This window comes from Pelobates fuscus, chromosome 4 (assembly GCF_036172605.1).
Source record: "Pelobates fuscus isolate aPelFus1 chromosome 4, aPelFus1.pri, whole genome shotgun sequence".
In the NCBI taxonomy this organism is placed as follows: Eukaryota; Metazoa; Chordata; class Amphibia; order Anura; family Pelobatidae; genus Pelobates; species Pelobates fuscus.
This window is the reverse complement of record NC_086320.1, coordinates 226,461,447-226,488,462: the sequence shown is the minus strand read 5'-3', so window position 1 is coordinate 226,488,462 and position 27,016 is coordinate 226,461,447. Positions and strand designations below refer to the sequence as shown.

The following is a 27,016-nucleotide window of genomic DNA, read 5'->3' as shown; positions in this document are numbered from 1 at the left end:
GCTACCGTATCCGGCCCGTGGGGGTCCAGCGAGAGGGAGGTCTGGCGGGGAGACATCACGGGAGACCAGCATAACAACCACCATTCCAGTGACACCCTCCACGCTTCGGGCATCGGTTGAACCTCCAGGACTTACCTACAATAATCGTGAGCTCCATGTTGTGCAGTATATGGAACCACGAGATGCAATGCTTTAGCATTGTTTATGTCTATGCACTCACCTTTTACCATAAGAACGGGCCTGTCCAGGGCCGCCACCAGAAATTTTGGGGCCCCTAACTGAGCTCAGGGTCTGGGCCCCTGGGGGCCCGCCTCCAAAACCGCCAACAGAGACCGCCTCCAAATCCCGCCCACAGGAGTACACACACAGACACAAACACATTCACTGATACAAAAGGACACAGATACACACACACACACACAGATACATACTAACAGACACACATACTGATACGCATATAGGCATACATACTGACACACACATACTCACATATACAGACACACAGGCGTACATAGTGACAGACACATACTAACATACATACAGACACACATGCATAAGGACATACAGACACAGACACATTCATAATGACATACAGACAGACATTCATACTGACATACACACATTCATACTGACATACACACATTCATACTGACATGCAGACATACATACACTGACATTCATACACACATAATGACATGCATACAGATAGACATACATGCATACATACATGCATACATTCATACAGACACTGACATCCATACATACACACATTCATAATGACATACAGACATACATTCATACATACATTCATACAAACAGACATACACACATTCATAATGACATGTAGACATACATACACTGACATTCATACACACATAATGACATGCATACAGATAGACATACATGCATACAGACATACAGACATGCATACAGACATACATACAGATATACATACAGACATACATAGTTACATACATACATTCATACTGGCATACATACATTCATACAGACACTGACATCCATGCATACATACATACACTGACATTCATACACACATAATGACATGCATACAGATAGACAAACATGCATACAGACATATATTCATACAGACAGACAGACATACACACATTCATAATGACATGCAGACATACATACACTGACATTCATACACACATAATGACATGCAGACATACACACAGACAGACATACATACAGACAAACACACACACAGACATACATACACACACATACATAGTTACATAGTTACATAGTTACATAGTTAGATAGCTGAAAAGAGACTTGCGTCCATCAAGTTCAGCCTTCCTCACACCTGTTTTTTGCTGTTGATCCAAAAGAAAAAAAAAAAAAACCCCAGTTTGAAGCACAATTTTGCAACAAGCTAGGACAAAAAATTCCTTCTTGACCCCAGAATGGCAGTCAGATTTATCCTTGAATCAAGCAGTTATTACCCTACATTGAAAGATTATATCCTTGAATATTCTGTCTTTGCAAGTATGCATCTAGTAGCTGTTTGAACATCTGTATGGACTCTGATAAAACCACTTCTTCAGGCAGAGAATTCCACATCCTGATTGTTCTTACAGTAAAAAAACCTTTCCTTTGCCTTAGACGAAATCTTCTTTCTTCCAGTCTAAACGCATGTCCTATGTAAAGTCCGGTTTGTGAATAGATTTCCACACAATGGTTTGTATTGGCCCCGAATATATTTGTATAATGTTATCATATCCCCTCTCAGGCGACGTTTTTCTAAACTAAATAGGTTTAAATTTGTTAACCTTTCTTCATAGCTGATATGTTCCATTCCTTTTATTAATTTTGTAGCCCGCCTCTGCACTTTTTCTAGTGCCATGATATCCTTCTTTAGAACAGGTGCCCAAAATTGCACAGCATATTCAATATGTGGTCTTACCAGTGATTTATAGAGAGGCAAAATGATATTCTCGTCCCGAGAATGAATGCCCTTTTTCATGCATGACAATACCTTACTGGCCTTGGCCACTGCTGATTGACATTGCACATTGTTGCATAGTTTGTTGTCTATAACAATTCCCAAGTCCTTTTCATGTGTTGTTATCCCTAATTCGCTTCCATTAAGGGTATACGTTGCTTGTGTATTCTTTACGCCGAAGTGCATAACTTTGCATTTTTCAACATTAAATTTCATCTGCCATTTGAGTGCCCAGTCCTCCAGTCTATCTAAATCCTTCTGCAGCAAAGTAATATCTTGCTCACATTGTATTATTTTACAAAGTTTTGTGTCATCTGCAAACACTGAAACATGACTTTCAATGCTGTCTTCAAGATCATTTATAAAAATGTTAAATAGAAGGGGTCCCAGAACAGACCCCTGAGGGACACCACTTGCCACCTCTGTCCAGCTTGAAAATTTACCATTAACGACAACTCTTTGTATTCTGTTTTTAAGCCAATGTTCTACCCAAGAACAAGCATTTTCATCGAGACCGATTTCCTTGAGTTTGAACACTAATCTTTTGTGTGGAACTGTATCAAATGCCTTGGCAAAATCCAAATAGATCACATCCACTGCAACACCCTGATCTATACTTCTACTTACTTCTTCGTAGAACGCAATCAAGTTAGTTTGACATGACCTGTGCTTCATAAAACCGTGCTGATTTTTGCTGATAACCATATTCTTCTCAAGGAATTCTTGAATATTATCCCTTAATAACCTTTCAAATATTTTACCAGCCACAGAAGTTAAGCTCACAGGTCTATAATTTCCAGGCAAGGATTTTGAACCCTTTTTGAATATAGGAACCACATCTGCCTTCCTCCAGACATACACACAGACATACAGACATACACACAGACAGACATACAGACAAACATACAGACAGACATACACACAGACAGACATACACACAGACAGACAGACAGACACACACACAGACAGACACACACACAGACAGACATACACACAGACAGACAGACATACACACAGACAGACATACACACAGACAGACATACACACAGACAGACATACACAGAGACATACAGACATACACACAGCTCATTTTCCAGCCACCCTCCTGTTTCTTACCTTGTCTTTGCAGGAGGGTGGCTGGCTGGGGCTGATGGGACTGGCAGTCGGCTGGCTCTCCCTCTTCATGTCGGGCGCGAGCGCTCCTCCCGCGCGGAGTGAGTTGGGAGGAAGTGACCACTTCCTCCCAGCAGCACTTGCCCTGCGGCTGCATTTTTTTTTTTTAAAGGGGCCCGGTCGCTCTATACCACGGCCGCAGCGCTGACCGGGCCCCTGAAGATATGGGGCCCATCGGGTGGCCCTAAGTGCATGGGCCACCTGATGGGCCCCATCAGTGTGCGGGCGCCGGTGCAACTGCACCGGCGGCAGTTCCGCCGCTACACGTGGGGCCCGGGCAGCCGGGCCCCCCAGGGCCGCCGGGCCCGTGACAACCGTTATGGTTGTCACCCCCTGATGGCGGCCCTGGGCCTGTCCCCTGAGTAATTAAGTGACAAAATGCCTTTGAAAGTTATGGTTTTCTCTTACCTGTAGCCTACAATCCTTTGAAAATTATAGTTTTTTCTTACCAGTAGCCTACAATAACTGTAGGGCTAAATGTGACGCAATTTACTATTGTCTATAGTTTTACTCTCCCTGAATCCTGCTGCTGAGACCAGAATAGCGAGGGAATAGAATTGCTAACAGGCCTTTGCATTGCTCTGGCAAATATACCAGCTTATACAGTGCATTTGTGTTTAACAGGAGTTTCTCATTCTGATAACTTAATAAATGTATTTGGGTTCTGGTAGCCCAAATGTTCATCGCATGATTAGCTAGACAGGGCAAATTGCCTCAACACTGTACCAGCGTACGCGAAGTTCCACAATTAATCCTGACCTAGTGATATATAGTCTAAGCATGTACACTAATACTCATATGCTTATTTCTTGAATCGTTACTCGTTAATCTTTAAAAAAAAAAAAATGTATGCAAGTCTCTCATGCCACAACACTGTTATGTTAAACTTATGATACTGGAGCCTGCTGAAGCTGTTGTGGCCATACAGGCACTGTTGTACTCACCTGCATATCAAAAATAAAGAATTAAAAAAAAAAGTGGCACATAAAGAAAATCGTGAACAAACATTGGCACCCACTAAAATAAGACAAAATGCTCAAAAATATTTTACCTGACAAATCGAATATTATTTTTAGAGGAGCTCCAAATCTTAAATCCATTTTAGCTACTAATTTTTACAAGAGAATCCAATCCTAATATAAAACCACAAATCTCCTTTTTGTAATGAAGCCAAAGGTTTTTACAAATGCAAACGCTGCAAAGTGTGCAAAAGCACTGATCAGACTGTACCACCTAAAAGTACACATTTTACATCAAATAGGACAAATAAAACGTACAGCATCAAAGACTTCATTAGCTGCAACACAAATTTTTTTTATTTATCTGTTGGAGTTCCCATGCGGCCTCCAATATGTTGGGATGACAACAAGAAGCCTAAAGATAAGAGTAGGCGAACATTGTAGAAACGTTGTTAAAGGATACCCAAATCACTCAGTATCGAAACATTTCACCTTGCATAACAATGATCCCAAGTTACTAAAATGTATTGGCATAAAAAAATGTAACACCCCTTGGAGAGGAGGAAACATAAAAAATATCTTAGGTAAATTGGAAAAGAAGTGGGTGTTCAGTTTACAGACACTTGCCCTTAACGGTCTAAACGCAGAATTTGACTTATTTAATTTTATTTAATTCACCCTCCCCTCATCCATCTTGTATATTTACATCTACCTTCATTATATTATATATCACCTAGTTAATATTATAAGATTATTTTAACTATAATGTATGTTGACTATCACCTATATCTCCACTCAATTTTAAATCGGTCAAATCTGAGTATTTACTGTTATCATTTAAGATCTGTGATGTTTTTAGCTGATATACCACCTCTATCAGCACCTCTTAGAGACTAATTTGTTGTTATCGCAGGGCTATTCCAACTGTAGTTGTTTATCTACGGCATTACGGTTGAGAACACCCCTACCATAGCCACATCCTTTTAGTTTCTTTGACATTTTTAATTGTTTTACTTATATCAAAACTTTTAACGCTTCTACTGCTAATGATTTATGGTATATGTGATGTTTTTAGCTGATACACTACTTTAACAGCACCTCTTTGAGTCTATATAAGTGTTGGTTTGGGTCAATTTTAGTCATAGTTGTTTTACTCACGGCATTATGATTGTGAATACCCTTACCACATGGCTCTTATATTTTTAATTGTCCAACCTATATCAAGATCTTTTATATTCTCTTTGTTAAGAACTTACCTAGTTACCTATCACTGTGCCTTTTTAAAATGTCTCTTTTAGAATCATTGTTTATTAAGCATTCTAAAGTATTGTAAGCACTTATAATATGTAATTGAGGATGTTTCCCTCCAAAAATGGCCACTAAGTTTTCTCTCTATATATGCTCATTTATTTACTTATCACTGTCCTATACTATTTTTTATTACTATCTATATTTTTAACCATACCAAATATGGCTGCCTAGCACCCTTTGCCCTTTCTCTTTCTGGCTTTTGATGCCTGTCACTATAGACCAGCACCAGCCATGCCCACATAGCAGTCCCTACCATCATAAAATAGGCCGATTAAGCAATGCCTACTATTCGTGTGCATACCGCCCATTAGAATGGCAGCTGCACACGCCCCTTCACTGTAGTTGACGTGCATGCTGCCCATTTACACTGCAGCTGCACACACACCCACTCCCACTACATTTCCCAAGTGGCAAAAGCCCACCCTCCACCACCCAAACCAAGCCGCACAAACCACATCTATTCCACATGTGCGCGCTGCCGACCAGACCGGCGGCCTCACATGCCCCCTTCACTACACGAAAGTCTATGTGATTAAAAAAGCGGCCTCCCACGATCCCTACACTAATACTGCCGGAATCTACATATCCCAAGCGGCAAAGTGCCGCGAGTCACATGATCATTTTCTTTTTAACTGTTCAGTTCTTTACTGCCCTCGTTTTTCATCTTAATTATTATTAAATGTTTTTTTTTACTTATACTTTTTAATGCCAACCACTTACCGGTATTTATCTGTTTCTATTAATACCATTATTTTACAATTGTGATTGGTGCACACAGTTTTGGTGCCATTTTAAAATGTTCTTACCCTTATTTAAAGCTTATTAGCCAGGTTTTATGTTCTAATCCATTTAAGAAAGACTGTTATGAAGAAACGCGTTATGGACATTACTTTTTTATCTGATTGAATAAAGGATTTTGGTTTTACAATATTTTTGTATCATCACCTTTTTATTTCAACACTTTTTCCTGGCATTTTAATTATATTACTTTATTTTTTATTTTTTTATTCTATTTTATCATCCCTACTCTCAAGAAAATCCCAGGTGGGGATCATACTGCCAACACTATCATCATAGAGCAGTGAGCCTGCTTTATACTTGTGAGTACTATTTGTTTTTTTTAAAACAGTTCTTATTGTCTTATTGAGAGCACTATTTGTGGCTATTTTTACTTCCTCTCTGAGTACTTTGACAACAGCCTGCTGTGAACGACCTTCACCATATCCAATAAGTGGGGATTATACCACTATATGCGAACTGGAGCTGGTTATAGCTCTCTTACATGTGAGTGCAATATCACTATACATATGCATGGCTTATTAAGTCTAGACATATTGCACTATTAGGTTATTTTGTCTTTCTTTTACCCACATACTGAGACTAAAGACACCCAGACCTTCCACATCCCTAAAGTATAAAGAACTTAGGAACCACAGTTGCATCTACTTCTTGAAAGAGAGACACTTTTATATGTGACAAGTTGCACAGCTGGAACAAGACTCACAGTACTTTTGTTTTAATTTAATTTTATATGGCGCAGCCCTTCTTTGTCTTTTTCCTTGTGTTATTTTGAAGGGTTGAGAGGGATCCCCTTCTTAGTTGTCAGGATCGGGACAGGGATCCAACACGCAGAGTACAAAGAGTGGAAAGGTACGTATACCGGGCCTTAGAATGGCCGGACTAACGTACCGAGAGTAATAAAGAATAGTCAGAGACAAGCCGAGGTCGAGGGAACGAGAAGACAGATAAGCGAGAGACAAGCCGGGTCAAGGGATAACAGAGAAGCAGGGTAGTACAACGAGCCGAGTCAAAACCAATAGAGCAAACTAGAATACCAGAGCACTGAGTGACTAGACAAGCTAGAACCACGACAGGGCAATGAGCTGAAGTAAGGAGTAAGCTTAAATACCCTGGCTCTGGATGGAAATCACGCCTCTGACAAGTACCGATTGGATATCGGACACTTGAGTGACAGATCGCTCGTGATAGCGTCATGACGTCACGTATTGAGCGTCCTGCTAGAAAAGGACGTGGATTCCTCGCGGCCGGTGTTTAAGTGACTGGATGAACCGCGAGGAACGGAGGAAACAGCTCGCCTGGACGGATAAACCACCAAGTCTCTACCTCCCTTAGAGGTAGAGGCCTCAGGTACCCTGACAGTACCCCCCCTCTCAGATACGCCCACCGGGCGGAATGAACCGGGGCGAGATGGGAAGCGGAGGTGAAATGCTCTGCGAAGGCGAGAAGCATGAACGTCCTCCTGAGGTACCCAACTCCTCTCCTCAGGACCATATCCCCTCCAGTTGACCAGATATTGCAATTTTCCCCTTGAAATTCTGGAGTCAATGATGGAGCTGACCTCGTACTCCTCCCGACCCTCCACCTGAACAGGACGAGGCGAGGAGACCTTAGAGGAGAATTTGTTGCAAATAAGAGGTTTCAACAAGGAGACATGAAAAGAGTTAGGAATGCGTAAGGCAGGTGGCAGAGCAAGGCGATACGCAACCGGATTGATACGAGTGAGAACCCTGTAAGGGCCTATGTAGCGAGGAGCAAATTTCATAGATGGAACTTTTAGGCGAATATTCTTAGTACTCAACCATACCCTATCCCCAGGAACAAAAACAGGAGCCGCTCTTCTATGTTTGTCAGCGTGTTTCTTGAACAGCGAGGAACTATGTAATAGAATTTGCCGAGTCTGATCCCATAATTTCTTCAGGTTGGCGACATGATCATCAACCGACGGTATCCCCTGAGAAGAGGAAACCGAAGGAAAAATCGAAGGATGAAAGCCATAGTTCATGAAGAAAGGGCTAGAGCGAGTTGAATCGCAAACAAGGTTATTGTGTGCGAACTCCGCCCAAGGAATCAGACCGACCCAATCGTCCTGGTGTTCGGAAACAAAGCAACGCAGATACTGTTCGATCTTTTGATTAGTACGTTCAGCAGCTCCGTTAGACTGAGGGTGATAGGCAGAGGAGAAGTTCAATTTGATGCCCATTTGAGAACAAAAGGATCTCCAGAAACGTGAGACAAATTGAGAACCTCTATCAGAAACAATCTCCGAAGGAATCCCATGTAGGCGAAAAACCTCTCTCGCAAAAATCTCCGCCAATTCAGGAGAAGTCGGAAGTTTAGGTAATGGCACGAAATGGGCCATCTTAGTAAATCTATCCACCACCGTGAGAATAACAGTCTGTCTCTTGGAAGCAGGCAAATCAACGATAAAGTCTATGGACAAACAGGACCAAGGTTTCTCAGGAATGTCCAAGGGGTGTAACAGGCCACATGGAGATGCATGAGGTAGTTTAGTCTTGGCACAAGTCTCACAAGCTGCGACGAACTCCTCAATATCTTTACGAAGTGAAGGCCACCAGAAATCCTTGGATATCAGAGAGTATGTCTTGCGAATACCAGGATGACCAGCTATTTTACTTTCATGAAAACATTGTAAGAGCTCCAGTTGAAGTTCAGGAGGAACAAAGTTTCTTCCCTCAGGAGTGTTTCCGGGAGCTAGATGTTGTGACTTCAAGATCTGGTCAAGTAGCGGAGAATGAATTTTGAGACTGGTATTAGCAATAATATTGCATTTGGGTACAATGGAGGACAAAAGTGGTTCAACTGAAGCAGAGGGCTCATATTGGCGAGATAGCGCATCGGCTTTAGAATTCTTTGACCCAGGTCTGTAAGTCAGAACGTAATTGAAATGGGTAAGAAACAACGACCAACGAGCCTGCCTGGAGGACAGACGCTTGGCCTCTCCGATATAAGACAAGTTTTTGTGGTCTGTCAGAATGGTAACAGGATGTAATGTACCTTCCAATAAATGTCTCCATTCTTTCAAAGCCTTGATAACCGCTAGTAATTCTCTGTCACCAATGTCATACCTGCTTTCAGTACCGGTCAATTTTTTAGAGAAAAATCCACATGGATGTAATGGTTTATCAACACCCAACCTTTGAGATAAGACAGCACCTAAACCAGTCTCTGATGCGTCTACCTCAAGTAAAAAAGGCAGAGAAGTGTCGGGGTGAACTAAAATTGGAGCGGAAGCGAAAAGCTCCTTGAGAGTCTTGAACGCAAGGAGAGCTTCAGTAGTCCAATTCTTAGTATCAGCCCCCTGTTTGGTCATGTTAGTGATAGGTGCAATAATGGAAGAATAGCCCTTAATAAAGCGCCTATAATAGTTAGAAAAACCAATAAATCTCTGTACGGCTTTAAGACCTTTGGGTAAAGGCCACTCTAGAATGGATTGGAGCTTATCCGGATCCATCTTAAATCCCTCCCCAGAGATCACATAGCCGAGAAAGGTTACCTGGGTTTGATCAAAGCTACATTTCTCCAACTTGCAGTACAAGCCATGCTGGAGAAGCTTGTGCAAAACCCTCCTGACTTGTTTGTGATGAATCTCAATCTCACTAGAATGAATGAGTATATCATCTAGGTATACAATGACGCAATCTTGCTGAAATTCCCTAAGAACCTCATTTATCAGATCTTGGAATACAGCTGGTGCATTGCATAACCCAAAAGGCATAACAGTATATTCATAGTGACCATATCGAGTATTGAATGCCGTCATCCACTCATGTCCCTGCTGGATTCTCACCAAGTTATATGCCCCTCTGAGGTCTAACTTGGTGAAAATCGTGGAGCCCTTCAAACGATCGAAGAGTTCGGTAATCAAGGGAATCGGGTAGGCATTTTTAATGGTTATCTTATTTAGGCCTCGATAATCAATACAAGGTCTCAAAGAACCATCCTTCTTTTTAACAAAAAAAAATCCAGCCCCGGCAGGGGAGGAGGACCTTCTAATGAATCCCTTGTCTAAATTTTCGTGAATATACTCCTCTAGAACTGAGTTCTCTTTCGTAGATAACGGGTATACATGACCTCTGGGCGGCATGGTACCAGGGAGTAGGTTAATTTTGCAATCAAAGGACCTGTGTGGAGGTAAGGTATCGGCTTTCTTTTTGTCAAATACAGCCTTTAAATCTAGATACTGAGACGGAATTTGTGTCTCTGTAGGGTTGTCAGAGTTAGCCGATGTGTTGGTTAAGCCGAGGGGTGAGACCTTCCGCAAGCATTTCTCTTGACAATTCTGTCCCCACGAAACTATTTCCCCTGACTCCCAATTAATAATAGGGTTATGTCTCCTCAACCAGGAGTACCCCAGAACTATGGGAATAGACGGAGAAGAAATGAGCAGTAAGGATATGTCTTCTCTATGTAGGATGCCAACAGTTAAGTTAATCGGTATGGTCTCATGGAAAATAACAGGCTCAAGTAACGGTCTACCATCGATGGCCTCAACAGCCAGTGGTGTCTCTTTTAACTGGGATGGAATAGCATGCTTGGCAGCAAAACCCTGATCTATAAAGCTCTCAGCAGCTCCAGAATCGATTAGTGCCATAGTCTTAACTACTCCCTTCTCCCACTTTAAAGAAACGGGTAACAGAAGCCTGAGCTCTTTGTAGTTGTGAATAGAGGACAAAGTAGAAACACCCAAGGCCTGTCCTCTAGAGGAACTTAGGTGCGAGCGTTTCCCGAACGATTGGGACAATTTAGGCGTAAATGACCCCTGACTCCACAATACATACATAAACCCTCCCTTCTTCTGTACTGTCTCTCCCTTTCAGTGAGATGAGTACTGCCTATCTGCATAGGTTCAGGAATACGTAAGTCTTCGAACTCAGAGATTTGAAAGGTAGGCGCTAGTTTAAAGGAGGGTCTACGGGTCCTATCTCGAGTGTTCTGCCTCTCTCTTAAGCGTTCATCAATACGAGATATAAAAGAAATTAAATCCTCCAAATTTTCAGGGAGTTCTCTAGTAGCGACCTCGTCAAGAATTACATCTGATAACCCATTCAGAAACACATCTATATAAGCCTGTTCGTTCCACTTAACTTCTGCCGCCAAGGACCTGAACTCTAGTGCATAATCCACAAGTGTTCGATTGTCCTGTCTAAGGCGCAACATTAATCTAGCTGCATTGACCTTTCTACCAGGGGGGTCAAAAGTTCTTCTAAACGCAGCTACAAAGGCATTATAATTATAGACTAGTGGATTATCATTCTCCCATAAAGGATTGGCCCATCTCAAAGCTTTTTCAATGAGTAGAGTAATAATAAATCCAACCTTTGCTCTATCTGTAGGATAAGAGCGGGGTTGTAATTCGAAATGGATGCTAATCTGGTTTAGAAAGCCACGACACTTCTCCGGTGACCCGCCATAACGTACTGGTGGGGTAATACGGGAAGAAGCACCTACAGTGGCTACCTCTAGACCTGAGACTGCAGGAGAAATAGAAGGAGTACGTGTCTCCTCAGGTGGATTACTAGCACGAGACAAAAGTGCCTGTAGTGCCAAAGCCATCTGATCCATCCTATGCTCCATGGCGTCAAACCTGGGATCCGAAGAACCAAGCTGACTGTTTGTACCTGCAGGATCCATTGGCCCTGTCGTAATGTCAGGATCGGGACAGGGATCCAACACGCAGAGTACAAAGAGTGGAAAGGTACGTATACCGGGCCTTAGAATGGCCGGACTAACGTACCGAGAGTAATAAAGAATAGTCAGAGACAAGCCGAGGTCGAGGGAACGAGAAGACAGATAAGCGAGAGACAAGCCGGGTCAAGGGATAACAGAGAAGCAGGGTAGTACAACGAGCCGAGTCAAAACCAATAGAGCAAACTAGAATACCAGAGCACTGAGTGACTAGACAAGCTAGAACCACGACAGGGCAATGAGCTGAAGTAAGGAGTAAGCTTAAATACCCTGGCTCTGGATGGAAATCACGCCTCTGACAAGTACCGATTGGATATCGGACACTTGAGTGACAGATCGCTCGTGATAGCGTCATGACGTCACGTATTGAGCGTCCTGCTAGAAAAGGACGTGGATTCCTCGCGGCCGGTGTTTAAGTGACTGGATGAACCGCGAGGAACGGAGGAAACAGCTCGCCTGGACGGATAAACCACCAAGTCTCTACCTCCCTTAGAGGTAGAGGCCTCAGGTACCCTGACATTAGTGTTGTCTATTTCCTTTTGTTACTAATCGCTGACTCATTTGTGTGTTTTTATCTAGAAATTAGAACTACTCTGGAAGGTCAGTTATTGGCGCATCAACCCTGTATTTATGCAGCTGGGTAGACAGTCCAACGCCACCTGCCTGAGCCCGAGTTGCCAAGATTTGCTAAAATTTCTAGGGACACTTTGGGGGAGATTTAGCAAAATCTTGCAGGACTACCTAATTCTACCTAAAGGTTCTGATATATACTGTATCAGGTGGTATCCATTTGTAATCATTCTATGCATTTATACTGTTGAGCTTTTTTCTCATATTTGATATAAGTGTTTGTTTTTGCTTTATCTTAGTGGTGTTTGTGGGGTTCACCATTGTAGCTCCTGTTTCATCTTTAATCCTCTTATAGTAACTGACTTTGTTGTTCTGCACTCCCTAAAACACACTCACTTTGACTCCATGCCTGAGAGTTTGAGGCTGGGATGAGCGCACAAGAATTCCGGGGCATAGAGGCCACCGGGATTCAAAGATACTACCAAATGTTTGAAAATAACACCTTCAGAATGTTTTAAAACCTCAAAACGTTAGCACCCCTTACAACTAAAGACTATTTTCGATATATCCAATTTAAAGATTTTGCTAGAGACATAAAGGTGCACAAAGCAGCACAAGCCCCTATGACCTTTTATGAGAAACTATGAATCAGAAAAATCAGAATTACACAGCATAGCACCCCAGAGAGGGACGACGATGACCCTAGCTACATAGGCCTCTGGGAAAAAGACCTTGGAAAGACACTAGAGGGAGAGGACCGGGTAGACATTTGGGAAGCAACAGCCAAACCTCTATGTGCGTACTACAACAGGAACAATCATATCAAATGCTGATGAGGTGGTACACAACCCCGGTAAAACTATTCAGAATGGGAAAAACCACGACTGATGCATGCTGGAAGGGCTGTAGGGATAAGGGCACATTTATATATGTGGTGGACATGTCCAAAGGTTAGACGATTTTGGTCGCAGGTCCAGACCCTGTTAAAAAAGGAATTTGAATGACAGATAGATATGGACCCTTGGTCCTTTCTGTTGTCCAAACCCACTGACTCCTCTCAAAGGAGCAAAAACTCTTAAACAAACTCACCCTAGCAGCCAGACAAGCTCTGGCACAGTCCTGGCTCAAGAACTCCACACCAACGATAGAAGAAGTAGTCGTAAAGATTAAAGACAACTACCTGATGGACAAACTGACCGCCCAGATCAGAAACATGGAGAAAATTTTTATAAAGACTTGACAGCACTGGGAGACAATAATCAACAACTGAAAACACACAAATAATGGCATAATAAAAAGTTCTTCTTTCACCCTCCCCCACACCGCACCTCCCAGCACAGAAGGCCTGGGATGGGGCAGCAGAAGGAAGACACAGCTGCTGATACATACTAAGCTTACACAAACAAACAACAGCGAGCATCTAATAACTGACACACAATGGTCACAGGCGACACCGCAACACTATCCACTCCCCAACAACAAGAGACAAACAAACAGGAGAAAAGGAATTATGATAGAGTGTCCTAAAGAGTGTAAGTCCCTTAAAAGGGAGGGGGACAGTCAGTGGTACAAATAGTGTGTACCACTTTAAATATAAAACTTAACTTTTAATACTAAAAAAGTAAAACCACAAGAGCACACATTAAGAACACTAATTAGTATAACTTGTCCTAGCCCGTCTCCGTTAATACGGAGATAGTGTAATTGCAGGGATTATTTCAATCCAATAAGTGAACCCGCTGCAGGTGAAGCGGCACAATATTACAGTCTCGAGTACAAAGTAGTATATAACACCCTGTTCTCAGAGTGTTGTTTTGTCAATAAAAAGTAAACTGTATACCTGTTGGTGTCTCAGACCATGTATTGTTGTGTGGGAGGGAAACCAGAATGGGTTATTAATATTGCTATGCAGGAATATATATCGCAGAGATAGTGTGAGTTTAAGACAACAATAGTGGAGAAATTCCTGAGTAATTCTCAAAATCCCTAAGTGCTTGTGTCTTTAAGGGCACCCCTTAACTAAAGCCTGCAAATCCCTAAACACTGGTCTGAACAGCCTCCCGCCACGCTCCCCCCACGACATGCAGTCAACATGACCTATAAAAAAAAAAAAAAAAAAACAGAAAGAGAAAGAGAACGTGGATGACTCAGGGATTAACATAGAGAAGACACTACATAAGGGGCAAAACTTAACAGAGGCACCAACAGCAGTATGATCTCTAGGATCCCCTTAATTGGACTGTTAAGAGCACTGATACCAAACACCAGCTTGAAAAGAGAACTTGGGGGAACACAGGGGATAACCTAATGAACTTGATACATAAGGTGCACGACTCTACACCCGAGCATAAACAGCAGTACGGCCACTGCGAACCCACGAAAGGGCCAGCCAAGGGCACCGAACCGAATACCACTCTGGACGACCTCCTCCCATCCTCTTCCCCCGTCAAGTCCCCTCACCCTCTATCCATCCTACTGCGAACACCACCTAAACCCCACCAGTAGAAATAATGGGTTGAGATAAGACTTGGGTTCACACACCCTCTAATTGTAAAGATGTACACAGTTAATATTGCTTATATTGAGGGGTGAACCCCGCTTACTACAAAATATATAATGTAACTTAGTTGTTGTTTTCTGTACCAATGTAATAGTACTCCATGTTAAAAAAAATTTAATCTGTGATGGTCGGAGCACGGGACTCAGACTTCCCAGCTAAATAAAACTATGTATGACCAACCATAAATAACCATGCATGTACAGTTATATAACATAATCACCTGATTAATCAACATGTTCAATAGGTAATGTCTGGAAACTCTGTGAAATGACTTCCACCCCAAATAAAGAATTTTAAATATATATATATAGAGAGAGAGAGAGGTCTTCACAATGGCATTTGTTCAACAGACTATTTGTTATTCCAACTGGCGCTAAAAAGGGACTTCAAGCTTCTCAGGAAGCGATAGGCAGATTATTTCTGCTATTATTTATTCCTCTCAGACCTCCAGAGTTCCAGTGCCTGCAGGACTTAAAGCTCACTCTACAAGAGCATTATCGGCCTTTCGGGCGGCAGTGGCTAAGGTTTCGTCTGACCTGCTTTGCAAAGCTGCTACTTGGTTTTCCATTAATACTTTTATTAGAAACAATAAGATTTTAGAGCTTCTCACTATGATACATTTAGCAAAAGAGTTCTCTTCATATCTGAAAATGTTGTTAAATTATTTTTTACATTATGGTTTGGTATTTTTTCTCACAGTTTCTCACAATTTTGGCATATATCTTGGTGTTTATTTTTATTGTCTATCCCTCCCTTGGTTTTTGCTTGGGTATTACCCATTGTTGTGCTTCAATGGATATGGCCATGGAAAAGGAAAATATAGTCCTACCTATAATTTTATTTTCCTGGTCATAGGCCCTGGCAGCACAGTGATCACACCCTTGGGATATTGCTGGTTACTACGACTGAGGGTTGGCAGGGTAGCAGGGTGTATTTATGCCTTTATTTTTTTAGGTTCCTGTCTTAAAGAGAAGGGGAGAACCTATCCATTGTTGTGCTGCCATGGCCTATGTCCAGGAAATAAAGTTATATGTATATAAAATGATATATATATATAATATCAATGTAAATATAAATATATGCATATAAAATGTTATATATATATATATATATATATATATATATATATACACACATACCATCACACTTTACAAATGAATACAAGCTTGAGCTTGGAGTGTCCTTTAATGAGTGGAATGCAATGACAGAAGTTAAGCTGGGAACCAACTTCTGAAAATTGAAAATTATTTTGGTCTGTAATCTGTTTGTATTTATTAAAGTGTTCTAAAATGTGTTAGCTTTTCCCTATCTAAATTCCACTATTTCTACCAATTCTGCAACAATTTCGATAACAGATAAGTCTGTCAGATTTAAAGTGGTAGAAAACAATATATAAGAAACAGAACACTTATCTGGTGTTGAAAGAAAATGAAAATTTGATAAATGTGCTGTCGCCATAAAAAAATATGTACATTCAAAACTGATTGTTAGGGCTCAAAAATAGGAACACATATATAAACTCGACATGTGTAATAAATAGAATTATAAAAATCCAAAAATAAACCATGAAAAGGCACAAAACTGTCTGTGACACTTTGATCTCCTCACTGTAGACTATACAAAATTATAAAAAGAAACAGCTGTATATGTTAAAGTGTGTAACATCTGTATCGTAGCTATGATTTGTTCTCATTTTCTGAGTAGCTTAAATTTGTTCAATGTTCTCTTCTCAACAAGCTAATTGTTATTAATAAAAACAAAATCAGTTCTTACTTTTGTTATTTTTATTATGCACATTAGGTATGAGATCTTTGGTACCCTGCATTCTCTGTGCTTTTAGTGAGCAAAATTCAATGCTAAAACAGAGCAATTGTCAAGGTACAGGACAATAAAGTACAATCAGATGTGGCAAGTTTCAAAGTAACAAATGAGAAATCACATAATATAAGAAACACATATACTTCTTTACATTGGACCTTAAGTCCTTTATATTTTGTGGCAAGAGACAAATTAAAGGTTAATGGAAGGCAAATCTTCAAAGCATGCATCTCAAATACTCTCCTCCCTCCCCCAGAACTCCAAATTATCTTGCCATCTATTGCTTTCAAATAATTCTGGGAGTTTTAGGCAACCAGCACATGGGTTGCAGGAGTTTGACATCCCTGATTTAAAGGTATACTCTGAGCACCATCCAAATACATTTGCCCAGTGCCAGATTACATATACATTTAATAAAAAATTTAAATTATTTTAACAATGGGGGGACCTGAATCTAAAGTACAAAAAAGGAACACAATAAATGTATTTTTTTCCATCAACGTTTTTGATTGATTTTCAAGTATAAGAGAAGGGTAAGAGGTTAAAGCATTGGTATAAAATATACAAGCTTCATATCACATATCACGTGGAGATATAGTAGAACTGTGGATGCTTCTCAAGTCTGAGGTGGCATTAAGCTAGCCAGGGTGTGTAGTGTCATACATATATCCAGTATTAACATTTGAGGTTACAAAATATGGCTTTTAATGTCCGAATGTTAATTTAACTGTCTAAAGCAGGGATAGGCAACCTTTGACACTCCAGATGTTGTGAACTACCTGCCCCATAATGCTCTTACACCCATATTCCTGGCAAAGCATCATGGGAAGTGTAGTCCAAAACATCTGGAGTGCCGAAGGTTGCCTATGCCTGGTCTAAAGTATTTAATGAATGTGACTACATTGGGACTAAAGTAAAAAAAATATCATGTAATTTAAATTATCCAAATTATCAACAGTCACCAAAAACACAACTTGGACATCCCAGTACTTCATTGTCACCATTTTGAAAGAATCGTTTCCACCTAATTGTTCTTTAGGTATATCATTAAGTCCAGACACATCCAAGCAGTTATCTCAAAAAGGCAGTCTTTATTTTTGGAACAGTTTACATAAACGTTTCAGCTCTTAAAAGCTCTAATCAAGACTTTTGTTAATTGCACAGTGAGAAGTATGCTTTTCAGAGGAATAATATGGATACTGCATTTTTTTGGAAATGCTAGTAACAATGTGTCTCAGTTTTGATAATAAAAAAACAAACTTAAGTTCTATTGAGATAGTCATGAAACAAGAGATACATTTCCCCCAGTTTTTAAAATGTTTAACAGTGAATATAAAATGTATTATTAAATGGGTAAGCTAGATAGCGTACTGTGTGCCAAGCAACGGCAGAAGAATCCGTTCCTAGGGCACAAAAACAACAAAACTAGTTATAGTTTCTATTGTTTATGATGCATTTTCTGCAGCTTTGCATTTCATTCTTTTATAAAATTTTCAGCATTGAATTTTGCCTGTTCAAAAAGCATTGTGCTATAGCTTTTAGAAGATCAATTGTAGTAGCAAAAATGCTTGTAGTAAAAATTCATTTAAGCAGGGGTACAACCTATTTCCCTCTAGTGTGTCACTTGATAGAAGGCAAAGTTAAAAAAAAAACGTTCAGGTAAATGTTTTAATATAATACTTGACATATTGATTTAATACTTTGTATACATATTTTGGCATTTTTATGTAATTATATTAGCCTCTCTAAAATTCTACTATATTCTACTTGGCCTACATTCACAGGAGTAGGCAACCTTCTGTACTCAAGATGTTGTGGACTATATCTCCCATAATGTACTTACAGTCATAATTCTGGCAAAGCATCATGAGAAATAAAGTCCAGAACAGCTGAAAACTGCCTATTTATGGTCTAGAAAATAAAACTGTAAATTATATCACACTACAACTTTACATGTTTTATAATCACATACGAAAACCACAATTATTTTTGCCTAAACAAAAAAAAAAAAAGTATTACATTATTTGAGCTTGGAATTTGCTGTTTATTTAGTTAGAGTTAGTGTGCTGTTATATACACTATAAATATGGATGCAAGTATTGGGACACACCTATTAATGATTGAATTCAGGTTTTTCAATCAGACCCATTGCCACAAGAACATAAAATCAAGCACCTAACCATGCAATCTGCATTTACAAACAATTGTGATAAAATGGGTCGTTCTGAAAAGCTCAGTGAATTCAAGAGTGGCGCTGTGATAGGGCCCTTGCAATAAGTCTGTTTGTGAAATGTTATCCATGCGCAGTTAACTGTAAGTGGTGTTATTGTACAGTGAAAGTGTTTAAGAACAGCAGCAACTGAGCCATGAAGTGGAAGAACATGTAAAGTCACAGAGCGGGGTCACCGAGTGCTGAGGCTCATGGTATGTAAAAGTCGCCAACGCTCTGCTGATTCTATAGCTGAAGAGTTCCAAACTTCCACTGGCTTTAATATCAGCACAAAAACTGTGCAGTGTGAGTTTCATGGAATGGGTTTCCATGTCCGAGCAGCTGCATGCAAGCCTCAAATCACCAAGTTCAATGCCAAGCATTGGATCAAGTAGTGTAATGTACGGTGCCACTGGAATCTGAAGCAGTGGAAATGTGTGGATTCGGTGAATGCCAGGAGAAATGTTCCTGCCTGACTGCATTGTGCCAACGGTAAAGTTGGGCAGAGGAGGGATAATGGTATAGAGCTGTTTTTCAAGTGTTGGACTATCGTAATGCTTCAGCATAACAAGACTTTTTGGACAATGCTTTGCTTCCAACTTTGTGGGAAAAGTTTGTTCCCCAGTGCACAAAGCAAGGTCAATAAAGACATGGTTAAATTAGTTTGGTGTAGAAGACCTTGAATGGCCTGCACAAAGCCCTTACCTCAACCCCCTCTGGGATTAACGGGAACAGAGATTGCGAGCCAGGCCTTCTCGTCCAACATCAGTTCCTGACCTCACATATGCTCTAATGGGTGAATGGGCAATAATTCCCACATAAACTAAAAATATTGTGTAAAGCCTTCCAAGAAGAGTTGAAGCTGTTACAGCTGCAATGGGTGTGGGTGGGTTTGTGTGTAAAATGTTCTTTTTATTCCTTATTATAATTACTGAAAGACTATTTGACTTATATGACTAATATGACTAATATAATAAAATTACCATTGATTGTGGACAGTAATCTGGTGCCCTTTGCAGCAGGTGTTTCAGACGGGATTCACTTTTTGAAGTCAAAATCTAAATGATAAAATAAAAACATCAATTAAATGTTGCACACTGTCATAGTATTGTTTGCAACTATGAAGGTGTAACTGACCACTTGACATGCAGTAACCATTCGAGTTCATTCCTCCTTCTGAAGCAGACAAGTCATATAAACTTCCAAACATGTCAGTGGAGTAAATTAACTAACTAATTAGTAGTCTAATCAATACAGGAAAACTGCTCATCAAAGAGTAGGCTTTGGAATAGTGACAGATCCTTCACAGGTACCTAGGTGTCTGACTCTCAGCCCCAAGGAGTCTTGATATACCACAGGATCGTTCTGAAAGAAATTCTCTGGCCTTTTATTTATTTTTTTATTTTTGTTTTGTTCTAGTACAAAAGTTGCCACGTAAAATTGGTCAAAACAATCCAGCTGCATACCAGGTCATTAAGACTGCAAAATTCATAAGTTGGAATGTTGATGGAATTTATCAATATCTGATGAAGTAGGGCTGTATCCCTACGAAACGCGTAAGACAAGCTACGCGATCAAACTGAGTGGAAGCATTTGTTAGTGGGGATTTTGACAGCAAGCACTCCTGACAGCTCAAGACTCCAAACCCGATACTATCATCACCCAGGGAGACCGGAGCTCACCCCTCAATGTGAGGTCGGAGGTGGAACGCACGGTGACACGCACGCCGTCCTCCCCCGCTGCCAGGGTACAGAGGATAGACTCACTCCTATAATCCTCATCCATCAGGGTCTGGACTGCAGGTTTACTTACTGATGTTATACCTTGCAAACTGGATTATTTGCTGCCCTCTGATTTTCATTGCTATTTTTATATTTGGAATATATTTTTTTATTCAATAAATGTATCTATTTTTACATTTAAAGTTACTCTTTTGTTCTGCACTGTGGCACTACTGCAAGTTTGTTTTGAGCAATTAGTTCCTTATGCTAATATGCTCTGTCATATATCTTAACTATCTTTTATATGCATAAAAGTATATTATAAGACATAAGTACCATCAGCCCTGTGTTGTTTTCGCAAGCAGGGTTAGGGTTACTTATGCTATAGGTACTTTATATATGATTTGTATGTAATTTTAGACTTGTATTTTATTCTGGACTTATATTTTATTCTGGGCTTTCCAGCTTATGTTATAGACATTCCATTAAGGGTTATACATTACTTTGGATGATTTTATCTACCATTTATTTATTATCTGAATTTTACCCTCTATATATCAATTTAGCTCCTGGATACCCACACTATATTCTATGGTGTATTCTATTTATGTTTTATAGGATTTGGTGAATTCATTTTTCCAGTTCTTAAAGCTAATTTATCCACTTTGTCTTATTACCTCTAATCCTTCTGTAATATTCATTTTGTGAATACCAGAATTTTGCACTTTAACTAATTAGTAGTCTAATCAATACAGGAAAACTGCTCATCTAAGAGAAGGCTTTGGAATAGTGACAGATCCTTCACAGGTACCCAGGTGTCTTACTCTCAGCCCAAAGGAGTCTTGATATACCACAGGGTCGTTCTGAAAGAAAACGAATGTTGCTGGAATTTATCAACATATGGATTTTGTAATTCAAACCCCAAATGGGTCTGAATTTGGTCAGGATTTCAGACCTCTGAAACTGGACTCGAGTAATCCTCCGGTCACAGCGTGATGGATCCCTCGAGGAGCTGACATCACTGTCTGCAGGGAAGGCACTGTGACAGGCAACCCAGTGGAGGAGGAAGAAGTAGAATGTTGCATGTTACATTGTATCTAGATTCTGGTGGTCTCTTCTTCCTCGTGGATAATTGTCCTGAGCGGTAGTTGCCTCTTCTCAATTAGTGTCCTAGATGCATTGTCCCTATCACTTTAACCCTGCAATGTAAAACATTGACGTTTTTTGAGAAACTGCAATGTTTACATGACAGGATTAACTTCTTCACTAGTGACAGTCATACTAACAGTCACTAAAGATGCTTACGCAGCACAGACTGAACTGCCTAATAACGGAACATAGGAAAGAAAGGGAGCATCTGCACTCGAAAAGAGTATCTAAAATTGTTTAACCTTTTCTATGTGTAATAGTGCTAGGGACTGAGACACTTTAATGTTAGGAATAAAGATTTGTATTCCTAACGTTATAATGTTCCTTTAAATACTTTTGCAATAGCCTTCTCTGCTTTTCCTTTTGTTTCAGTTGTACTGTCAAGACATATTATGCTAGAAAATATGATTATTCTATTACACATACTGCAGGTCACACTTAAGTAAAACAGCATCACTATTATATTCCACAATTATCACTACAGTAAAAATGTGTATCTTACAAGACAGTAATTTGGTCCTTAACCCTTGCAAGAGTCACTTACCATAGTTGAACCTAATAAACTGGCCACTTCACAATGAACTCAAATCAAGATACATCTTACAAGCAGATCATTTAATAAAATATATGAATGTGTTATTGTAATTCTGCATTATGATCAGTCCTCACCTGTTCACACACCTCACGACACACAGAGTTATCCTTAGCCTGAAAACAGCATGAAGTACCTGTGTAATAAAAAAGAAAAATCATATAAGTATTAATATATAGTAATTCTAAAGAACGGATGATGGCACATTTCTAAAAAAAAAAAAATATAGAACATTCAGCATGGGAACCAGTGGAATGTTTATGAAGATTATTGCATGAAAGTTTGCACCACACTTGTCCTTTATAAATAACCCCCAAAGTAAGCATGCCATTAAACCATGATGTAGTGGTTATGGTGCTAAGAGTGGCCTTGTGCCCCCCATTGTAAGAAGTCAACCGTTTTAGAACAGGCACCAGTGAACTCCATTATTTCTTATTGAGAGCCAGAAACTCTCCATATGAGCTAAGCCCAGTGCTGTAGTGGTTACGATGCTTTGAGTATTTCAACATTGAAAGATACAAAACTAGGAAGGTATACAGACAGTGTGGTAACACTTCCGTAATGCAATATGAGACACTATAGATGCAGGGAGCTAAAAGGGCATGGTCATCCCAAAACCTAAGAACACCAAGTTGACCGACAGCCTTGAATGCAACCAACCAGGAAGAGGATTAAATAAAACACTCCCATATAAGTAGAACTTGTCTTCAATAGTCTTACACAGCTTGTAAACAATTAGCACATCCTGTACTTTTTCAGGGGACTTTTAACTAGTGCCCCAGTTGCCTCATTGTTTGGACAGAGGTCCAAAATCAGCACTGTCCCACTGGATCTGAGACAATTCAAAACAAGGCTCAAGGATATAAGTAGAAACAAAGTTGAAGCTAGGAACAGTATTACATTTGTTCAGTTTTTCAGTTATGTTTTGTCTTTTCACAGAAGCCAGTTATCAATCCTAAAGCATCCAATTCTTAGAATGTTTAAATCAGGGCTCCAGCTGTGCAGCATCTCCCTTGGCTTCACAGAAAAGTTGTCTAGCTTCTTACACACTTTCTGTCTGCCATTCACTGCCTAACCTCAAACCAATTGCTGTTATTTACACTAATTTATGCATAAACTGAGCATACATTTGTAACAATACCATCCACACTGCATGACTGGTCTCTAGCTCATTTAACATAAAACAATTCTTAATTTCTTTAATGTAGCTATGCCAAACCATGTTCATTAGCAAATTAATAAATTCCATCTTAGCCAATGTCATCCGACATAAGTTTACAAACATTCTACTAGTAGGAAAAGCAAATAAACCCAGAGGGAGTCTTTAACTTAAAGGATCACTATAGGGTCAGGAACACAAACATGTATTCCTGACCCTATAGTGTTAAAACCACCATCTAGCTCCTTGAGCCCCTCATGTCTCCATAAATATAGCAAAATCGTACTGTATTCAAGCCTGAAGCTGTAACTCTGAATGGTGTTTGACTCAGAAATACAAGCAGTCTGCTGACATGATCAGAAGTGGTGATCTGATCCTTGAGCCCCTCATGCCTCCATAAATACATGATCAGAAGTGGTGATCTGATCCTTGAGCCCCTCATGCCTCCATAAATATAGCAAAATCGTACTGTATTCAAGCCTGAAGCTGTAACTCTGAATGGTGTTTGACTCAGAAATACAAGCAGTCTGCTGACATGATCAGAAGTGGTGATCTGATCCAATCACGATGCTTCCCCATAGGATTGGCTGAGACTGACAAAGAGGAAGATCTGGGGCAGAGCCAGCATGATTCAAACACAGCCCTGGTGAATCAGCATCTCCTCATAGAGATGAATTGAATCAATGAATCTCTATGAGAAAAGTTCAGTGTCTGTATGCAGAGGGAGGAGACAGTGAATGTTTGGATGCATTTTAGGCAGCCATGACCCAGGAAGGAGTGGCTAGTGAAGTTATCATTAGGCTGTAATGTAAACACTGCATTTTCTCTTTCAAAGAAATCCAAAAAGTCTCTTCTCTATCCACATGCTGGCTCACTGTTCTGGGACATTGTAACATTGCCACTGCATTAACATCTTCAAATGTATCAATAATCTTTTCCACATAAATCTATATACAGTCATGGGAATAAGAAAGTACACCCACTTTGAATTTAATGTTTTACATATTAGGATATAATAACATTCATATGTTCCATATCAGGTCTTAAAATTAGGTAAATACAATCTCACATGAACAACAAGACATGACATATTACACCGTGTCATGATTTATTTTACAAAAAATAAAGCCAATATGGAGAAGTCATGTGTGAAAAACTAATAATCTTGTAGAACCACCTTTAGCAACAATAACTTTAAGTAATCCTTTTCTGTGTGACGTTATCAGTCTCTAACATTGTTGTGAAGGGATTTTGGCCCAATCCTCTTTACAACGTTGCTTCAGTTCATTGAGATTTGCTGATATTTGCTTATGCACAGCTCTCTTAAGGTCCTGCCACAGCATTTCAATCGGGTTGAGGTCTGGGCTTTGACTTGGCTATTGCAACACCTTGATTCCTTACTCTTTCAGCCATTCTATTGACGATTTGCTGGTGTTCTTGGGATCATTGTCCTGTTGCATGACTCAATTTCAGCCAAGCTTTTGCTGTTGGACAGATGGCCTTACATTTGACTCTAGAATACTTTGGTATACAGAGGAGTTCATGATCGATTCAATGGCTGTAAGGTACCCAGGTCATGTGGCTGCAGAACAAGTCCATATCATCACCCCTCAAACACTGTGCTTGACAGTTTGTATGAAGTGTTTGTGCTGAAATGCAGTGTTTGGTTTTCACAAAATATGACAGTGTGCATTATGGCCAAACATCTCCACTTTAGTCTCGTATGTCCAAAGGACATTGTTCCAGAAGTCTTGCGGTTTGTTAAGATGCAACTTTTCAAACCCATGTTGTGCTACCATGTTCTTTTAAAGTTGAAAATACTTTTTTCCTGGCAACATTTTCAAACAAACCATACCTGTTTAGTCTTTTTCTAATTGTACTGTCATGATCTTTAACATTTACCATGCTAACTGAGGCCTGCAGAGATGTAACTCAAGTGTTTTTTTGCAATTTCTCTGAGCATTGCATGGTCTGACCTTGGGGTGAATTTGCTGAGTCATCCACTCCTGGAACGATTAGCAACTGTATTGAATGTTTTTTTACTTTTGAATAATTTTTCTCACTGTAGAATGATGGACTACAAATTGTTTGGAAATGGCCTGATAACCTTTCCCAGTTTGATGGGCAGCAACAATAGCTGCTCTAAGATCATTGCTGATGTCTATCCTCCTCGGTATTGTGTTAACACACACCTGAATGCTCCACATCAGCAAACCGATACAACTTTGGCTTTTATAGATGTGGTCACACTTGCATTTGATTGGCAGATTTCTTTACTTATCTGTACTGTAACATACTTTGTATCTGCAGCCTGCTGGCCTTTCTCTACGTTAACATTTATCCTGTTCCATACATTCATTTTCACATACTTTCGGATTTAACATTCCGACTGAATGTATGCTTAGCATGATTATGTGTTTTATCACTTGCACTCACCTGTTGCAAGAGATCCTAAGCCATTTAACTCTAAGATTAATACGTAGTAAATACACAATTATATAAAATCCAGTCTATTGTTGTAATGAAAATGTTAACAATGTTAAGACCAAATAAGCACTGTAGCAATAATATAAGACAACAAAATATGTAACACAAAAACACATGTCCAATCTGAAAATGCTTAAGGAAACACACATGAATATACCTATGTTGATTTGGAACATAAGTTATTGACACGTCAGTTATTATCACTACTACACTATAAAAGGGGTCAAAGAGGCTGGTTATATCTTTCCAAGATGGATCCATTTTGTTTGTCGGTAGAGGTGTCCCGAATAGTTCGCTGGCGAATAGTTCCTGGCGAACATAGCTTGTTCGCATTCGCCACGGCAGGCGAAGATATGCGATGTTCGGTCCGCCCCCTATTCGTCATCATTGAGTAAACTTTGACCCTGTACCTCACAGTCAGCAGACACATTCCAGCCAATCAGCAGCAGACCCTCCCTCCCAGACCCTCCCACCTCCTGGACAGCATCCATTTTAGATTCATTCGGAAGCTGCATTCTTAGTGAGAGGAGGGACAGTGTAGCTGCTGCTGATTTAATAGGGAAATCAATAGCTAGGCTAGTGTATTCAGTGTCCTCTACAGTCCTGAAGGACTCATCTGATCTCTGCTGTAAGGACAGCACCCCAAAAAGCCCTTTTTAGGGCTAGAGCATCAGTCTGCTTTTTTTTTTCCCTGTGTAATCTAATTGCAGTTGCCTGCCTGCCAGCGTGTGTGACAGGCTCACAGCGTATACTGTGCCCACTTGCCCAGTGCCACCACTCATATCTGGTGTCACAATAGCTTGCATTTAAAAAAAAAAAAACTTTTTTGACT

At 40.1% G+C, this 27,016-nt stretch overlaps 1 protein-coding gene across 1 annotated transcript in view; it reads right to left on the bottom strand.

Annotated features, from left to right (window-relative positions):
* RECK (reversion inducing cysteine rich protein with kazal motifs) overlaps positions 1 to 27,016 on the bottom strand; it is a 203,355-nt gene that overhangs the window by 117,475 nt on the left and 58,864 nt on the right. Inside the window, exons 2-3 of the mRNA XM_063451924.1 lie at positions 22,616 to 22,674; positions 20,060 to 20,134 (exon numbers count right to left, since the gene is read on the bottom strand). Of these exons, the coding sequence (XP_063307994.1) occupies positions 20,060 to 20,134; positions 22,616 to 22,674 (134 nt within the window). The remainder of the gene's footprint in view (positions 1 to 20,059; positions 20,135 to 22,615; positions 22,675 to 27,016) is intronic.